This window comes from Saccopteryx bilineata, chromosome 1 (genome assembly GCF_036850765.1).
Source record: "Saccopteryx bilineata isolate mSacBil1 chromosome 1, mSacBil1_pri_phased_curated, whole genome shotgun sequence".
NCBI classification, from domain to species: domain Eukaryota; kingdom Metazoa; phylum Chordata; class Mammalia; order Chiroptera; family Emballonuridae; genus Saccopteryx; species Saccopteryx bilineata.
In genome coordinates, this window is record NC_089490.1 from 129956725 (window position 1) to 129970334 (window position 13610).

General features: G+C 46.8%; 1 protein-coding gene across 12 annotated transcripts in view; it reads right to left on the bottom strand.

Annotated features, from left to right (window-relative positions):
* Window positions 1-13610, bottom strand: part of OBSCN (obscurin, cytoskeletal calmodulin and titin-interacting RhoGEF) — a 207689-nt gene that overhangs the window by 92447 nt on the left and 101632 nt on the right. For 11 of the 12 annotated variants that reach the window (XM_066266225.1, XM_066266252.1, XM_066266217.1 and 8 more), the window contains 3 exons: window positions 11485-11760; window positions 6894-7169; window positions 1955-2230 (listed from right to left, as the gene is read on the bottom strand). In XM_066266225.1, coding sequence (XP_066122322.1) covers window positions 1955-2230; window positions 6894-7169; window positions 11485-11760 — 828 coding nt within the window. The remainder of the gene's footprint in view (window positions 1-1954; window positions 2231-6893; window positions 7170-11484; window positions 11761-13610) is intronic. The other variant, XM_066266233.1, reaches the window with a different exon arrangement.

Genomic DNA, 13610 nt, shown 5'->3' on the forward strand with positions numbered 1-13610 from the left:
TTGGGAGCTCCACTGAGGCTTGTGGGGGCCTTTGATTCCAGGAGGAACCAGAGGTGATTCTCCAGCTTGTGGAACTAAAGAATGTGTCAGGGCTTTGGGAGAGGGAAGCAGTTTCCCTGTGTGTTTGCTTGTCCGCTGGTGCGAGACTGTAATAAACACAATGGCCCACCATTTCTTGGCTCCACTGTTTCTTTATTGTCTGTCCAAATTCAGTGGGAACCTGCATGACCACAACAGTGGCAGTCACTGGCCATACACAGCCACTTACCCGGGGCCCTTGCAAAGGGACGGCTGAGAGGACTAGAGTTCTGTGAGGAGAGTGTGAATCAGAAGGCCCAGGGTAAAACACTGTAGGGGACATCCACCAGAACCCCTGTGCTGAGTCATTCTCCAATACCTCAGTCACCATCTTTCTTAGATGGAGCAGTCCCTTCTGAGAGGCATCAGCCTGGGGAAAACCAACTGCCTCAACCTTGGGAGTTATTCCAGCCTCACTCATGGAGACTGGATCATTCTGGGGGGCATGTCAGTGACTCAGATTTCTGGTGTTGAGGCCAGAGCACCGCCTGCTCTCCTTCCTGCCTGCTCCCAAGACTGATTGGTGCTTCTACCTCACAGGAGACTCAGTAGAAAATATCAGGATTGCAAGCAGACCACATCTCTGGGTCTCAGAGGCCACACCCACTGGACTCCTGGAGGGGACTACTTTGAAGAAAATGGCCCAGAGATTAAACTGCAGCCTTGAGACAAGTCTTTGGTGTGGACTTCCGAATGCCAAGTCCTGTGGGGGCAGAATGCTGCCCCAGCAAGCACTACTATGATTGTCTATAGGAAGCAGATGATCCCTCATGCCTGGGGGGCATCGGTTGGTCATCTTTCTCTGCACCTGAATCCATTGTAGACTAATACGACCCAGGCTCTGCTAAATTGCATGATGAGCAAAGAGACCAATAAATAAACAGCCCACTTCAATTTCAGGTTAATCTCTCTTAACAAAATGAAATAAAATTAGTTCACAAACATCTCTAGGAACCAGCTAGAAGGGGAAACACACATGAGTCATGAGGCAATACTATGAAATAAATACTAACAGTCAGGGGTAGCACTATAATAACTGGTCTTCAACAAAGCACTTAGTGTGGGAGAAGCTCTTTACGCCTTTCCAAGTCTAGACCTACACATGAGATTCTGAGGGGATTCCGACACAGGGGACAAAAGGAAACAGGGGATGAAAGGAAACCAAAACACATTTGATAAAGAGAATTCCAGACCCCACAGGTTCGGGTCCCTGACACACTCTTGCCAATCTTCTGGTCTTTGTTCACTTTGTACAGATGTTGCAAGACAACATGGATGTAGATTTTGTAACATGTGAGTACACAGTAACCTCTACACCCACCTGCAAGGAACACTGTCCTAAATAACTAAAATTTGCTAACCCACTCTTTAGTCCTGACAGAGACCCAGTACAACTGGGTGGTAGGAACTTCCCCTGACCCTGGTTTAACATGACTCAAACATGTCTCCCTAGAGTGGACTGCATGTGCTGCTGCATGTGGGCATCTGGGAGCTACCAGGACATCGAGAGGAGGATATTCACATAATACAGTAAGAGATACACAGTCTACTACGGATTTCAAGTGAAAGGGAGAGCCAGAGTCCCTGTCACCGAGGAGCACCTGGAAGGCTTAAGCAGGTGTTGGGAACGCTGGCTGAGGCAAACTTTGTGGGGCACCTCTCAGGGTGTCCAGGAACACCTCTCCCTTCTGTTCACACCCTGCCCATCCTGCTCATCCTGCTCATCCTGCCTCCCCTGGTCCAGCCACGGGTATGAATTGGGCGGTAAAGGACAGAAGGTTTGAAAAAGACAAGGTCTAGTGGAAACAGCCCCCAGTGTGTCTGGCTGTCATCATTATCTACACTAAGGCTAAGTTAGTGCCAGCAAAGAACTGACCTGTGACGTCCAGGTGGAAGGTGACCCTCTGGCCACCAGCCTCACAGCTGTACTCCCCACTGTCTGCCTTCCCCGCCTGCTGCAGCACCAGCTGACGGCTGCAGCCTGTGGCCTCCACGTGCACTTTCGAGCTTCCACTCAGCTTCTTGCCATCCTTGTACCACGTCACCTTCGTCTCTGCCTGGGCCACCTCGCAGCTCAGAGTGGCTTTTGCCCCTGCCACCGCCTTCACCTGATTGTGTGCCGGCTTCTCCTTGGCAAACACCACCGTGGGCTCTGGGGACATAGAGGTGTGGAGGGTCAGAGGCACAAAGCTGATACCAGACTGTGTCACAGGCACCAAGCTTCACAGTTCAGTCCATTTTCTCCTTGAAGCTATGTGCCTGGTGGGTGTTAGAGTTGTGTTCACAAACAAGTGTCTCCTGTCACTAAAGACATCAAAAAGAACATTAAAGAAGAGACAGATAAGTCAAAGGGTATGCCTGTTCATAGAAAAGTTAACGTCATTAAAGTGTCCATAACCCAGAGCAACCTATACATTCAATGCAATCCCTATCAATATATTAATGACATTTCTCAAAGAACTAGAACAAATAATCCTAAAATTTATGTTATTCCACAGTGAAGAAAACCACTGAGAAAATGACAAGTCAACCTGCTGAAAATGAATTTTGCAAATGACACATTTGATAAGGGGTTAATATCCAAAGTATGTAGCAAACACATACAACTTAGTACTGAAAAAACAAACACTCTAATTTAAAAATGAACAGAGGACCCAAACTGACACTTCCCCAAGGAAATATACAGATCATACAGATGGCTGACAGGCAGATAAAAGATGCTCAACATCACTCATCATTAGGGAAATGCACATGGGGTATCCCCTCACACCTGTCAGGATGAGTATCCCCAACGTAACAACACACAGTGAGTGCCAGCAAGGGTGTGCAGGAAAGGGAACCCTCCTGCACTGCTGGTGGGAATGCAGACTGGTCCAGCCACAGTGGGAAACAGTATGTCAGTTCCTCTAAATAATAAATAATAGAACTGTCTTATGACCCAGCTATAACACTTCACCTCTTAATATTTATGTGAAAAAAATAAATAAATTCAAAGTGATGCATATGCACCCTTATGTTCATTGCAGAATTACTGACAATAGCTGAACTATGGAGGCAACCTAAGTAAGTGCCCATGGAGAAATGGCTGGACACAGAAGATGGGAACACAGTTTCAATGGAGTATCATGTGGCCATAAAAGGAAGGAAGGAAGGAAGGAAGGAAGGAAGGAAGGAAGGAAGGAAGGAAGGAAGGAAGGAAGGAAGGAAGGGAGGAAAAAAGGAAGGAAAGAAGGAAGGAAGGAAGGAAGGAAGGGGAAGGAAGAAATAGAAAGGAAAAAAAAGAGAGAGAGAGAAGAAAGAGAAGGAAGAAGGAAGGGGAAAGGAAGGAAGAAAAGAAAATAGACTCTTGTCGTTTGGGACAACAATGGGTACACCTAGATAGTATCATGCTAAAGGAAATGAATTAGAGAAAGACAAATACCATCTGATTTCACTCCTACGTGGAATATGAAAAACAAAAGAACAAACAAAACAAAGCTGGTACAAACTCACAGACACAAAGATCAAACTCAGGACCCCGAATGGGAGGGTTTGTGGGGACACATGGAAAAGGGGAAAGGGATTAAGAAGTGCAATGTCCCTGCTATAACATTAAGTCCCTGGAATTTAATGTACAGTCCAGGCAACATAGTCAATACTATCTTCATAACTGCAAAGTCCCTGGTGGTTACTAGACTTGCTATGGTGATCACTGTGTAAGGTATGTAAATGTCCTATCAGTGTTTTTAATACCTAAAATTAATATAACGTACGCCAACTATAATAAAAATAAAAAATATATAAAGTCATCAAGAAATTCCAAGATGGTGATGGAGTAGGTGGGTGTTCCAACTGCCACCTCCCAACACTAAATTGGATCACAAATGAATTTAAGAGCAATCATCTTCAAAAACCAACTTTGGACTAAACGAAGAGGAGTCTATAACCGAGAAGTCACAGAAGCCACACTGACACTGGTAGGAAGGATGGAGCCACTGAAAGGGCTGCCCTGCTCCCAGGAGTCAGTGGCTGACGGTCCAGAACAGGGGTCCCCAAACTTTTTACACAGGGGGCCAGTTCACTGTCCCTCAGACAGTTGGAGGGCCAGACTATAAAAAAAACTATGAACAAATACCTATGCACACTGCACATATCTTATTTTAAAGTAAAAATCAAAACGGGAACAAATACAATATTTAAAATAAAGAACAAGTAAATTTAAATCAACAAACTGACCAATATTTCAAAGGGAACTATGCTCCTCTCATTGGCCACCAATGAAAGACGTACCCTTCCAGAAGTGCGGCGGGGCCGGATAAATGGCCTCAGGGGGCCGCATGTGGCCCGTGGGCCCTAGTTTGGAGACCCCTGGTTCAGAGGGACTCTTACTGTCGGGAGATTCATCCTGAGAGGAAACGGTCCTCAGCCCCAAGACAGGTGTCCCAGCCTAGAACCCCAGAGCCTGAAAGAGGCATGCACACAGCATTTGGTGGTGAAAAGAGCCAAGGTTTCTATCCACAAGAAAGAGATAGAGCTGTCGGAGACACAGGCTCTATCTTAAAGGGCCAGTGCAGAAAATCTCATTGACAGCCTGTTGGGCAAATGAGTTTGAAAAATTTGTATTTTTTGAGTTTGCTTACTTTTATAGTTAAAAAATGGTGCTGGGCAGCCACCTGTGTGCTTGCCCTCAGAGCAGGGCAGTTGATTGCAAGTTGTGATTCCACTCCTGTTTGGGAGGGGCTATTGTTTTGCTAATGTTTGCTAGGGGAGGAGTCTTCGTGGGCAGGGCAGTTTTGCAGGGAGAGACAAAGGAATGCAGAGTACTGAAGAAGAAACTATTTTTTTGCGGGAGAGAAGGAGTGCAGATGTGGAACCAGAACTGAGGGGCTTTGGGAGCTCCACTGAGGCTTGTGGGGGCCTTTGATTCCAGGAGGAACCAGAGAAGATTCTCCAGGTTGTGGAACTAAAGAATGTGTCAGGGCTTTGGGAGGGGGAAGCGGTTTTCCCTGTGTGTTTGCTTGTCCGCTGGTTCGAGACTGTAATAAACACAATGGCCCACCATTTCTTGGCTCCACTGTTTCTTTACTGTCTGTCCAAACTCAAAGGGAACCTGCATGACCACAACAGTGGCAGTCACTGGCCATACACAGCCACTTACCCGGGGCCCTTGCAAAGGGACGGCTGAGAGGGCTAGAGTTCTGTGAGGAGAGTGTGAATCTGGAGGCCCAGGGTAAAACACTGTGGGGGACAGCCACCAGAACCCCTGTGCTGAGTCATTCTCCAATACCTCAGTCACCATCTTTCTTAGATGGAGCAGTCCCTTCTGAGAGGCATCAGGCTGGGTAAAACCAACTGCCTCAACCTTGGGAGTTATTCCAGCCTCACCCATGGAGACTGGATCATTCTGGGGGGCATGTCAGTGACTCAGATTTCTGGTGTTGAGGCCAGAGCACCGCCTGCTCTCCTTCCTGCCTGCTCCCAAGACTGATTGGTGCTTCTACCTCACAGGAGATTCAGTAGAAAATGTCAGGATTGCAAGCAGACCACATCTCTGGGTCTCAGAGGCCACACCCACTGGACTCCTGGAGGGGACTACTTTGAAGAAAATGGCCCAGAGATTAAACTGCAGCCTTGAGACAAGTCTTTGGTTTGGACTTTGGAATGCCAAGTCCTGTGGAGGCAGAATGCTGCCCCAGCAAGCACTACTATGATTGTCTATAGGAAGCAACTGCTCCCTCATACCTGGGGGGCATCGGTTGGTCATCTTTCTCTGCACCTGAATCCATTGTAGACTAATATGACCCAGGCTCTGCTAATTTGCATGATGAGCAAAGAGACCAATAAATAAACAGCCCGCTTCAATTTCAGGTTAATCTCTCTTAACAAAATGAAATAAAGTTAGTTCACAAACATCTCCAGGAACCAGCTAGAAGGGGAAACACACATGAGTCATGAGGCAATACTATGAAATAAATACTAACAGTCAGGGGTAGCACTATAATAACTGGTCTTCAACAAAGCACTCGGTGTGGGAGAAGCTCCTTACCCCTTTCCAAGTCTAGACCTACACATGAGATTCTGAGGGGATTCCGACACAGGGGACAAAAGAAAACAGGAGATGAAAGGAAACCAAAACACATTTGATAAAGAGAATTCCAGACCCCACAGGTTCAGGTCCCTGACACACTCTTGCCAATCCTCTGGTCTTTGTTCACTTTGTACAGATGTTGCAAGACAACATGGATGTAGATTTTGTAACATGTGAGTACACAGTAACCTCTACACCCACCTGCAAGGAACACTGTCCTAAATAACTAAAATTTGCTAACCCACTCTTTAGTCCTGACAGAGACCCAGTACAACTGGGTGGTAGGAACCTCCCCTGACCCTGGTTTAACATGACTCAAACATGTCTCCCTAGAGTGGACTGCATGTGCTGCTGCACGTGGGCATCTGGGAGCTACCAGGACATCGAGAGGAGGATATTCACATAATACAGTAAGAGACACACAGTCTACTACGCATTTCAACAGAAAGGGGAAGCCAGAGTCCCAGTCACCGAGGAGCACCTGGAAGGCTTAAGCAGGTGTTGGGAACGCTGGCTGAGGCAAACTTTGTGGGGCACCTCTCAGGGTGTCCAGGAACACCTCTCCCTTCTGTTCACACCCTGCCCATCCTACTCATCCTGCCTCCCCTGGTCCATCCACCGGTATGAATTGGGCGGTGGAAGACAGAAGGTTTGAAAAAGACGAGGTCTAGTGGAAACAGCCCCCAGTGTGTCTGGCTGTCATCATTATCTACACATAAGGCTAAGTGAGTGCCAGCAAAGAACTGACCTGTGACATCCAGGTGGAAGGTGACCCTCTGGCCACCAGCCTCACAGCTGTACTCCCCACTGTCCGCCTTCCCAGCCTGCTGCAGCACCAGCTGACGGCTGCAGCCTGTGGCCTCCACGTGCACTTTTGAGCTTCCACTCAGCTTCTTGCCATCCTTGTACCACGTCACCTTCGTCTCTGCCTGGGCCACCTCGCAGCTCAGAGTGGCTTTTGCCCCTGCCACCGCCTTCACCTGATTGTGTGCCGGCTTCTCCTTGGCAAACACCACCGTGGGCTCTGGGGACATAGAGGTGTGGAGGGTCAGAGGCACAAAGCTGATACCAGACTGTGTCACAGGCACCAAGCTTCACAGTTCAGTCCATTTTCTCCTTGAAGCTATGTGCCTGGTGGGTGCTAGAGTTGTGTTCACAAACAAGTGTCTCCTGTCACTAAAGACATCAAAAAGAACATTAAAGAAGAGACAGATAAGTCAAAGGGTATGCCTGTTCATAGAAAAGTTACCGTCATTAAAGTGTCCATAACCCAGAGCAACCTATACATTCAATGCAATCCCTATCAATATATTAATGACATTTCTCAAAGAACTAGAACAAATAATCCTAAAATTTATGTTATTCCACAATGGAGAAAACCACTGAGAAAATGACAAGTCAACCTGCTGAAAATGAATTTTGCAAATGACACATTTGATAAGGGGTTAATATCCAAATATGTAGCAAACACATATAACTTAGTACTGAAAAAACAAACATTCCAATTTAAAAATGGACAGAGGACCCGAACAGACACTTCCCCAAGCATATACAGATCATACAGATGGCTGACAGGCGGATAAAATATGCTCAACATCACTCATCATTAGGGAAATGCACATAGGTTATCCCCTCACACCTGTCAGGATGAGTATCCCCAACGTAACAACACACAGTGAGTGCCGGCAAGAGTGTGCAGGAAAGGGAACCCTACTGCCCTGCTGATGGGAATGGAAACTGGTCCAGTCACAGTGGGAAACAGTATGGCAGTTCCTCTAAATAATAAATAATAGAACTGTCTTATGACCCAGCTATCCCACCTCTTAATATTTATGCGAATAAAACAAAAATAAATTCAAAATGATGCATATGCACCCCTATGTTCATTGCAGAATTACTGACAATAGCGGAACTATGGAGGCAACCAAAGTAAGTGCCCATGGAGAAATGGCTGGACACAGAAGATGGGGGAACACAGTTTCAATGGAGTATCATGTGGCCATAAAAGGAAGGAAGGAAGGAAGGAAGGAAGGAAGGAAGGAAGGAAGGAAGGAAGGAAGGAAGGAAGGAAGGAAGGAAGGAAGGAAAAAAGGAAGGAAGGAAGGAGAAGGAAGAAATAGAAAGGAAGAAAAAGAGAGTAGAAAGAGAAGGAAGAAAGAAAGGAAGAAGGAAGGGGAAAGGAAGAAAGGAAGAAATAAAGGAAGGAAGAAAATGGACTCTTGTCGTTTGGGACAACAATGGGTACAACTAGATAGTATCATGCTAAAGGAAATGAATTAGAGAAAGACAAATACCATCTGATTTCACTCCTATGTGGAATATGAAAAAAAAAAGAACAAACAAAACAAAGCCGGTACAAACTCACAGACACAAAGATCAAATTCAGAAACCCGGATGGGAGGGTTTGCAGGGACACATGGAAAAGGGGAAAGGGATTAAGAAGTGCAATGTCCCTGCTATAACATTAAATCCCTGGAATTTAATGTAAAGTCCAGGCAACATAGTCAATACTATCTTCATAACTGCAAAGTCCCTGGTGGTTACTAGACTTGCTATGGTGATCACTTTGTAAGGTATGTAAATGTCCTATCAGTGTTTTTAATACCTAAAATTAATATAACGTATGCCAACTAATAAAAATAAAAAATATATAACGTCATCAAGAAATTCCAAGATGGTGATGGAGTAGGTGAGTGTTCCAACTGCCACCTCCCAACACCAAATTGGATCACAAATGAATTTAAGAACAATCATCTTCAAAAACCAACTTTGGACTAAACGAAGAGGAGTCTATAACCAAGAAGTCACAGAAGCCACACCGAGACTGGTAGGAAGGATGGAGCCACTGAAAGGGCTGCCCTGCTCCCAGGAGTCAGTGGCTGACGGTCCAGAGGGACTCTTACTGTGGGAGGTTCATCCTGAGAGGGAAGGGTCCTCAGCCCCAAGCCGAGTGTCCCAACCTAGAACCCCAGAGCCTGAAAGAGGCATGCACACAGCATTTGGTGGTGAAAAGAGCCAAGGTTTCTGTCCACAAGAAAGAGATAGAGCTGTCGGAGACACAGGCTCTATCTTAAAGGGCCAGTGCAGAAAATCTCATTGACAGCCTGTTGGGCAAATGAGTTTGAAAAATTTGTATTTTTTGAGTTTGCTTACTTTTATTGTTAAAAAATGGTGATGGGCAGCCACGTGTGTGCTTGCCCTCAGAGCAGGGCAGTTGATTGCAAGTTGTGGATTGCACTCCTGCTTGGGAGGGTCCATTGTTTTGCTAATGTTTGCTAGAGGAGGAGTCTTTGTGGGCAGGGCAGTTTTGCAGGGAGAGACAAAAGAATGCAGAGTACTGAAGAAGAAACTATTTTTTTGCGGGAGAGAAGGAGTGTAAATGCGAAACCAGAACTGAGGGGCTTTGGGAGCTCCACTGAGGCTTGTGGGGGCCTTTGTTTCAAGGAGGAACCAGAGGAGATTCTCCAGGTTGTGGAACTAAAGAATGTGTCAGAGCTTTGGGAGGGGGAAGCGGTTTTCCCTGTGTGTTTGCTTGTCCGCTGGTGCGAGACTGTAATAAACACAATGGCCCACCATTTTTGGCTCCACTATTTCTTTACTGTCTGTCCAAACTCAAAGGGAACCTGCATGACCACAACAGTGGCAGTCACTGGCCATGCACAGCCACTTACCCGGGGCCCTTGCAAAGGGACGGCTGAGAGGACTAGAGTTCTGTGAGGAGAGTGTGAATCTGGAGGCCCAGGGTAAAACACTGTGGGGGACAGCCACCAGAACCCCTGTGCTGAGTCATTCTCCAATACCTCAGTCACCATCTTTCTTAGATGGAGAAGTCATTTCTGAGAGGCATCAGCCTGGGGAAAACCAACTGCCTCAACCTTGGGAGTTATTCCAGCCTCACCCTTGGAGACTGGGTCATTCTGGGGGGCATGTCAGTGACTCAGATTTCTGGTGTTGAGGCCAGAGCACCGCCTGCTCTCCTTCCTGCACGCTCCCAAGACTGATTGGTGCTTCTACCTCACAGGAGACTCAGAAGAAAACGTCAGGATTGCAAGCAGACCACATCTCTGGGGCCACACCCACTGGACTCCTGGAGGGGACTACTTTGAAGAAAATGGCCCAGAGATTAAACTGCAGCCTTGAGACAAGTCTTTGGTGTGGACTTTGGAATGCCAAGTCCTGTGGAGGCAGAATGCTGCCCCAGCAAGCACCACTATGATTGTCTATAGGAAGCAGCTGATCCCTCATGCCTGGGGGCATTGGTTGGTCATCTTTCTCTGCACCTGAATCCATTGGAGACTAATTTGACCCAGGCTCTGCTAATTTGCATGATGAACAAAGAGACCAATAAATAAACAGCCCACTTCAATTTCAGGTTAATCTCTCTTAACAAAATGAAATAAAGTTAGTTCACAAACATCTCCAGGAACCAGCTAGAAGGGGAAACACACATGAGTCATGAGGCAATACTATGAAATAAATACGAACAGTCAGGGGTAGCACTATAATAACTGGTCTTCAACAAAGCACTTGGTGTGGGAGAAGCTCCTTACCCCTTTCCAAGTCTAGACCTACACATGAGATTCTGAGGGGATTCCGACACAGGGGACAAAAGGAAACAGGAGATGAAAGGAAACCAAAACACATTTGATAAAGTGAATTCCAGACCCCACAGGTTCAGGTCCCTGACACATTCTTGGCAAACCTCTGGTCTTTGTTCACTTTGCACAGATGCTGCAAGACAACATGGATGTAGATTTTGTAACATGTGAGTATACAGTAACCTCTACACCCACCTGCAAGGAACACTGTCCTAAATAACTAAAATTTGCTAACCCACTCTTTAGTCCTGACAGAGACCCAGTACCACTGGGTGGTAGGAACCTCCCCTGACCCTGGTTTAACATGACCAAACATGTCTCCCTAGAGTGGACTGCATGTGCTGCTGCACGTGGGCATCTGGGAGCTACCAGGACATCGAGAGGAGGATATTCACATAATACAGTAAGAGACACACAGTCTACTACGGATTTCAAGTGAACGGGAGAGCCAGAGTCCCAGTCACCGAGGAGCACCTGGAAGGCTTAAGCAGGTGTTGGGAACGCTGGCTGAGGCAAACTTTGTGGGGCACCTCTCAGGGTGTCCAGGAACACCTCTCCCTTCTGTTCACACCCTGCTCATCCTGCTCATCCTGCCTCCCCTGGTCCAGCCACTGGTATGAGTTGGGCGGTAGAGAACAGAAGGTTTGAAAAAGACAAGGTCTAGTGGAAACAGCCCCGGTTGTGTCTGACTGTCATCATTATCTACACATAAGGCTAAGTTAGTGCTAGCAAAGAACTGACCTGTGACGTCCAGGTGGAAGGTGACCCTCTGGCCACCAGCCTCACAGCTGTACTCCCCGCTGTCCGCCTTCCCCGCCTGCTGCAGCACCAGCTGACGGCTGCAGCCTGTGGCCTCCACGTGCACTTTCGAGCTTCCACTCAGCTTTTTGCCATCCTTGTACCACGTCACCTGCGTCTGTGCCTGGGCCACCTCACAGCTCAGAGTGGTGTTGGCCCCCGCCACCGCCTTCACCTGATTGTGTGCCGGCTTCACCTTGGCAAACACCACCGTGGGTTCTGGGGACATAGAGGTGTGGAGGGTCAGAGGCACAAAGCTGATACCAGACTGTGTCACAGGCACCAAGCTTCACAGTTCAGTCCATTTTCTCCTTGAAGCTATGTGCCTGGTGGGTGTTAGAGTTGTGTTCACAAACAAGTGTCTCCTGTCACTAAAGACATCAAAAAGAACATTAAAGAAGAGACAGATAAGTCAAAGGGTATGCCTGTTCATAGAAAAGTTACCGTCATTAAAGTGTCCATAACCCAGAGCAACCTATACATTCAATGCAATCCCTATCAATATATTAATGACATTTCTCAAAGAACTAGAACAAATAATCCTAAAATTTATGTTATTCCACAGTGAAGAAAACCACTGAGAAAATGACAAGTCAACCTGCTGAAAGGGAAGAATTTTGCAAATGACACATTCGATAAGGGGTTAATATGCAAAGTATGTAGCAAACACATACAACTTAGTACTGAAAAAACAAACACTCTAATTTAAAAATGGACAGAGGACCCGAACAGACACTTCCCCAAGCATATACAGATCATACAGATGGCTGACAGGCGGATAAAATATGCTCAACATCACTCATCATTAGGGAAATGCACATAGGTTATCCCCTCACACCTGTCAGGATGAGTATCCCCAACGTAACAACACACAGTGAGTGCCGGCAAGAGTGTGCAGGAAAGGGAACCCTACTGCCCTGCTGATGGGAATGGAAACTGGTCCAGCCACAGTGGGAAACAGTATGGCAGTTCCTCTAAATAATAAATAATAGAACTGTCTTACGACCCAGCTATCCCACCTCACCTCTTAATATTTATGCGAATAAAACAAAAATAAATTCAAAATGATGCATATGCACCCCTATGTTCATTGCAGAATTACTGACAATAGCTGAACTATGGAGGCAACCTAAGTAAGTGCCCATGGAGAAATGGCTGGACACAGAAGACGGAAACACAGTTTCAATGAAGTATCATGTGGCCATAAAAGGAAAAAGGAAGGAAGGAAGGAAGGAAGGAAGAAAGGAAGGAAGGAAGGAAGGAAGGAAGGAAGGAAGGAAGGAAGGAAGGAAGGAAGGAAGGAAGGAAGGAAAGAAAGAAAAAGGAAGGAAAAAAAAAAAGGAAGAAAAGAAAATGGACTCTTGTCGTTTGGGACAACAATGGGTACACCTAGATAGTATCATGCTAAAGGAAATGAATTAGAGAAAGACAAATACCATCTGATTTCACTCCTATGTGGAATATGAAAAACAAAAGAACAAACAAAACAAATCCGTACAAACTTACTGAAACAAAGATCAAACTGAGGACGCTGGATGGGAGGGTTTGTGGGGACACATGGAAAAGGGGAAAGGGATTAAGAAGTGCAATGTCGGCCCTAGCCGGTTGGCTCAGTGTAGAGCGTCAGCCTGGCGTGCAGAAGTCCCGGGTTCGATTCCTGGCCAGGGCACACAGGAGAAGCGCCCATCTGCTTCTCCACCCTTCCCCCTCTCTTTCCTCTCTGTCTCTCTCTTCCCCTCCCGCAGCCAAGGATCCAATGGAGCAAAGATGGCCCGGGCACTGGAGATGGCTTCTTGCCCTCTGCTCCAGGCGCTAGAGTGGCTCTGGTCACAACAGAGCGACGCCCCGGAGGGGCAGAGCATCACCCCCTGGTGGGCAGAGGGTCGCCCCCTGGTAGGCGTGCCGGGTGGATCCCTGTCGTGCGCATGCGAGAGTCTGTCTGACTGTCTCTCCCCGTTTCCAGCTTCAGAAAAATACAAAAAAAAAAAAAAGAAGTGCAATGTCCCTGCTATAACATTGAGTCCCTGGATTTAATGTACAGTCCAGGCAACATAGTCAATACTATCTTC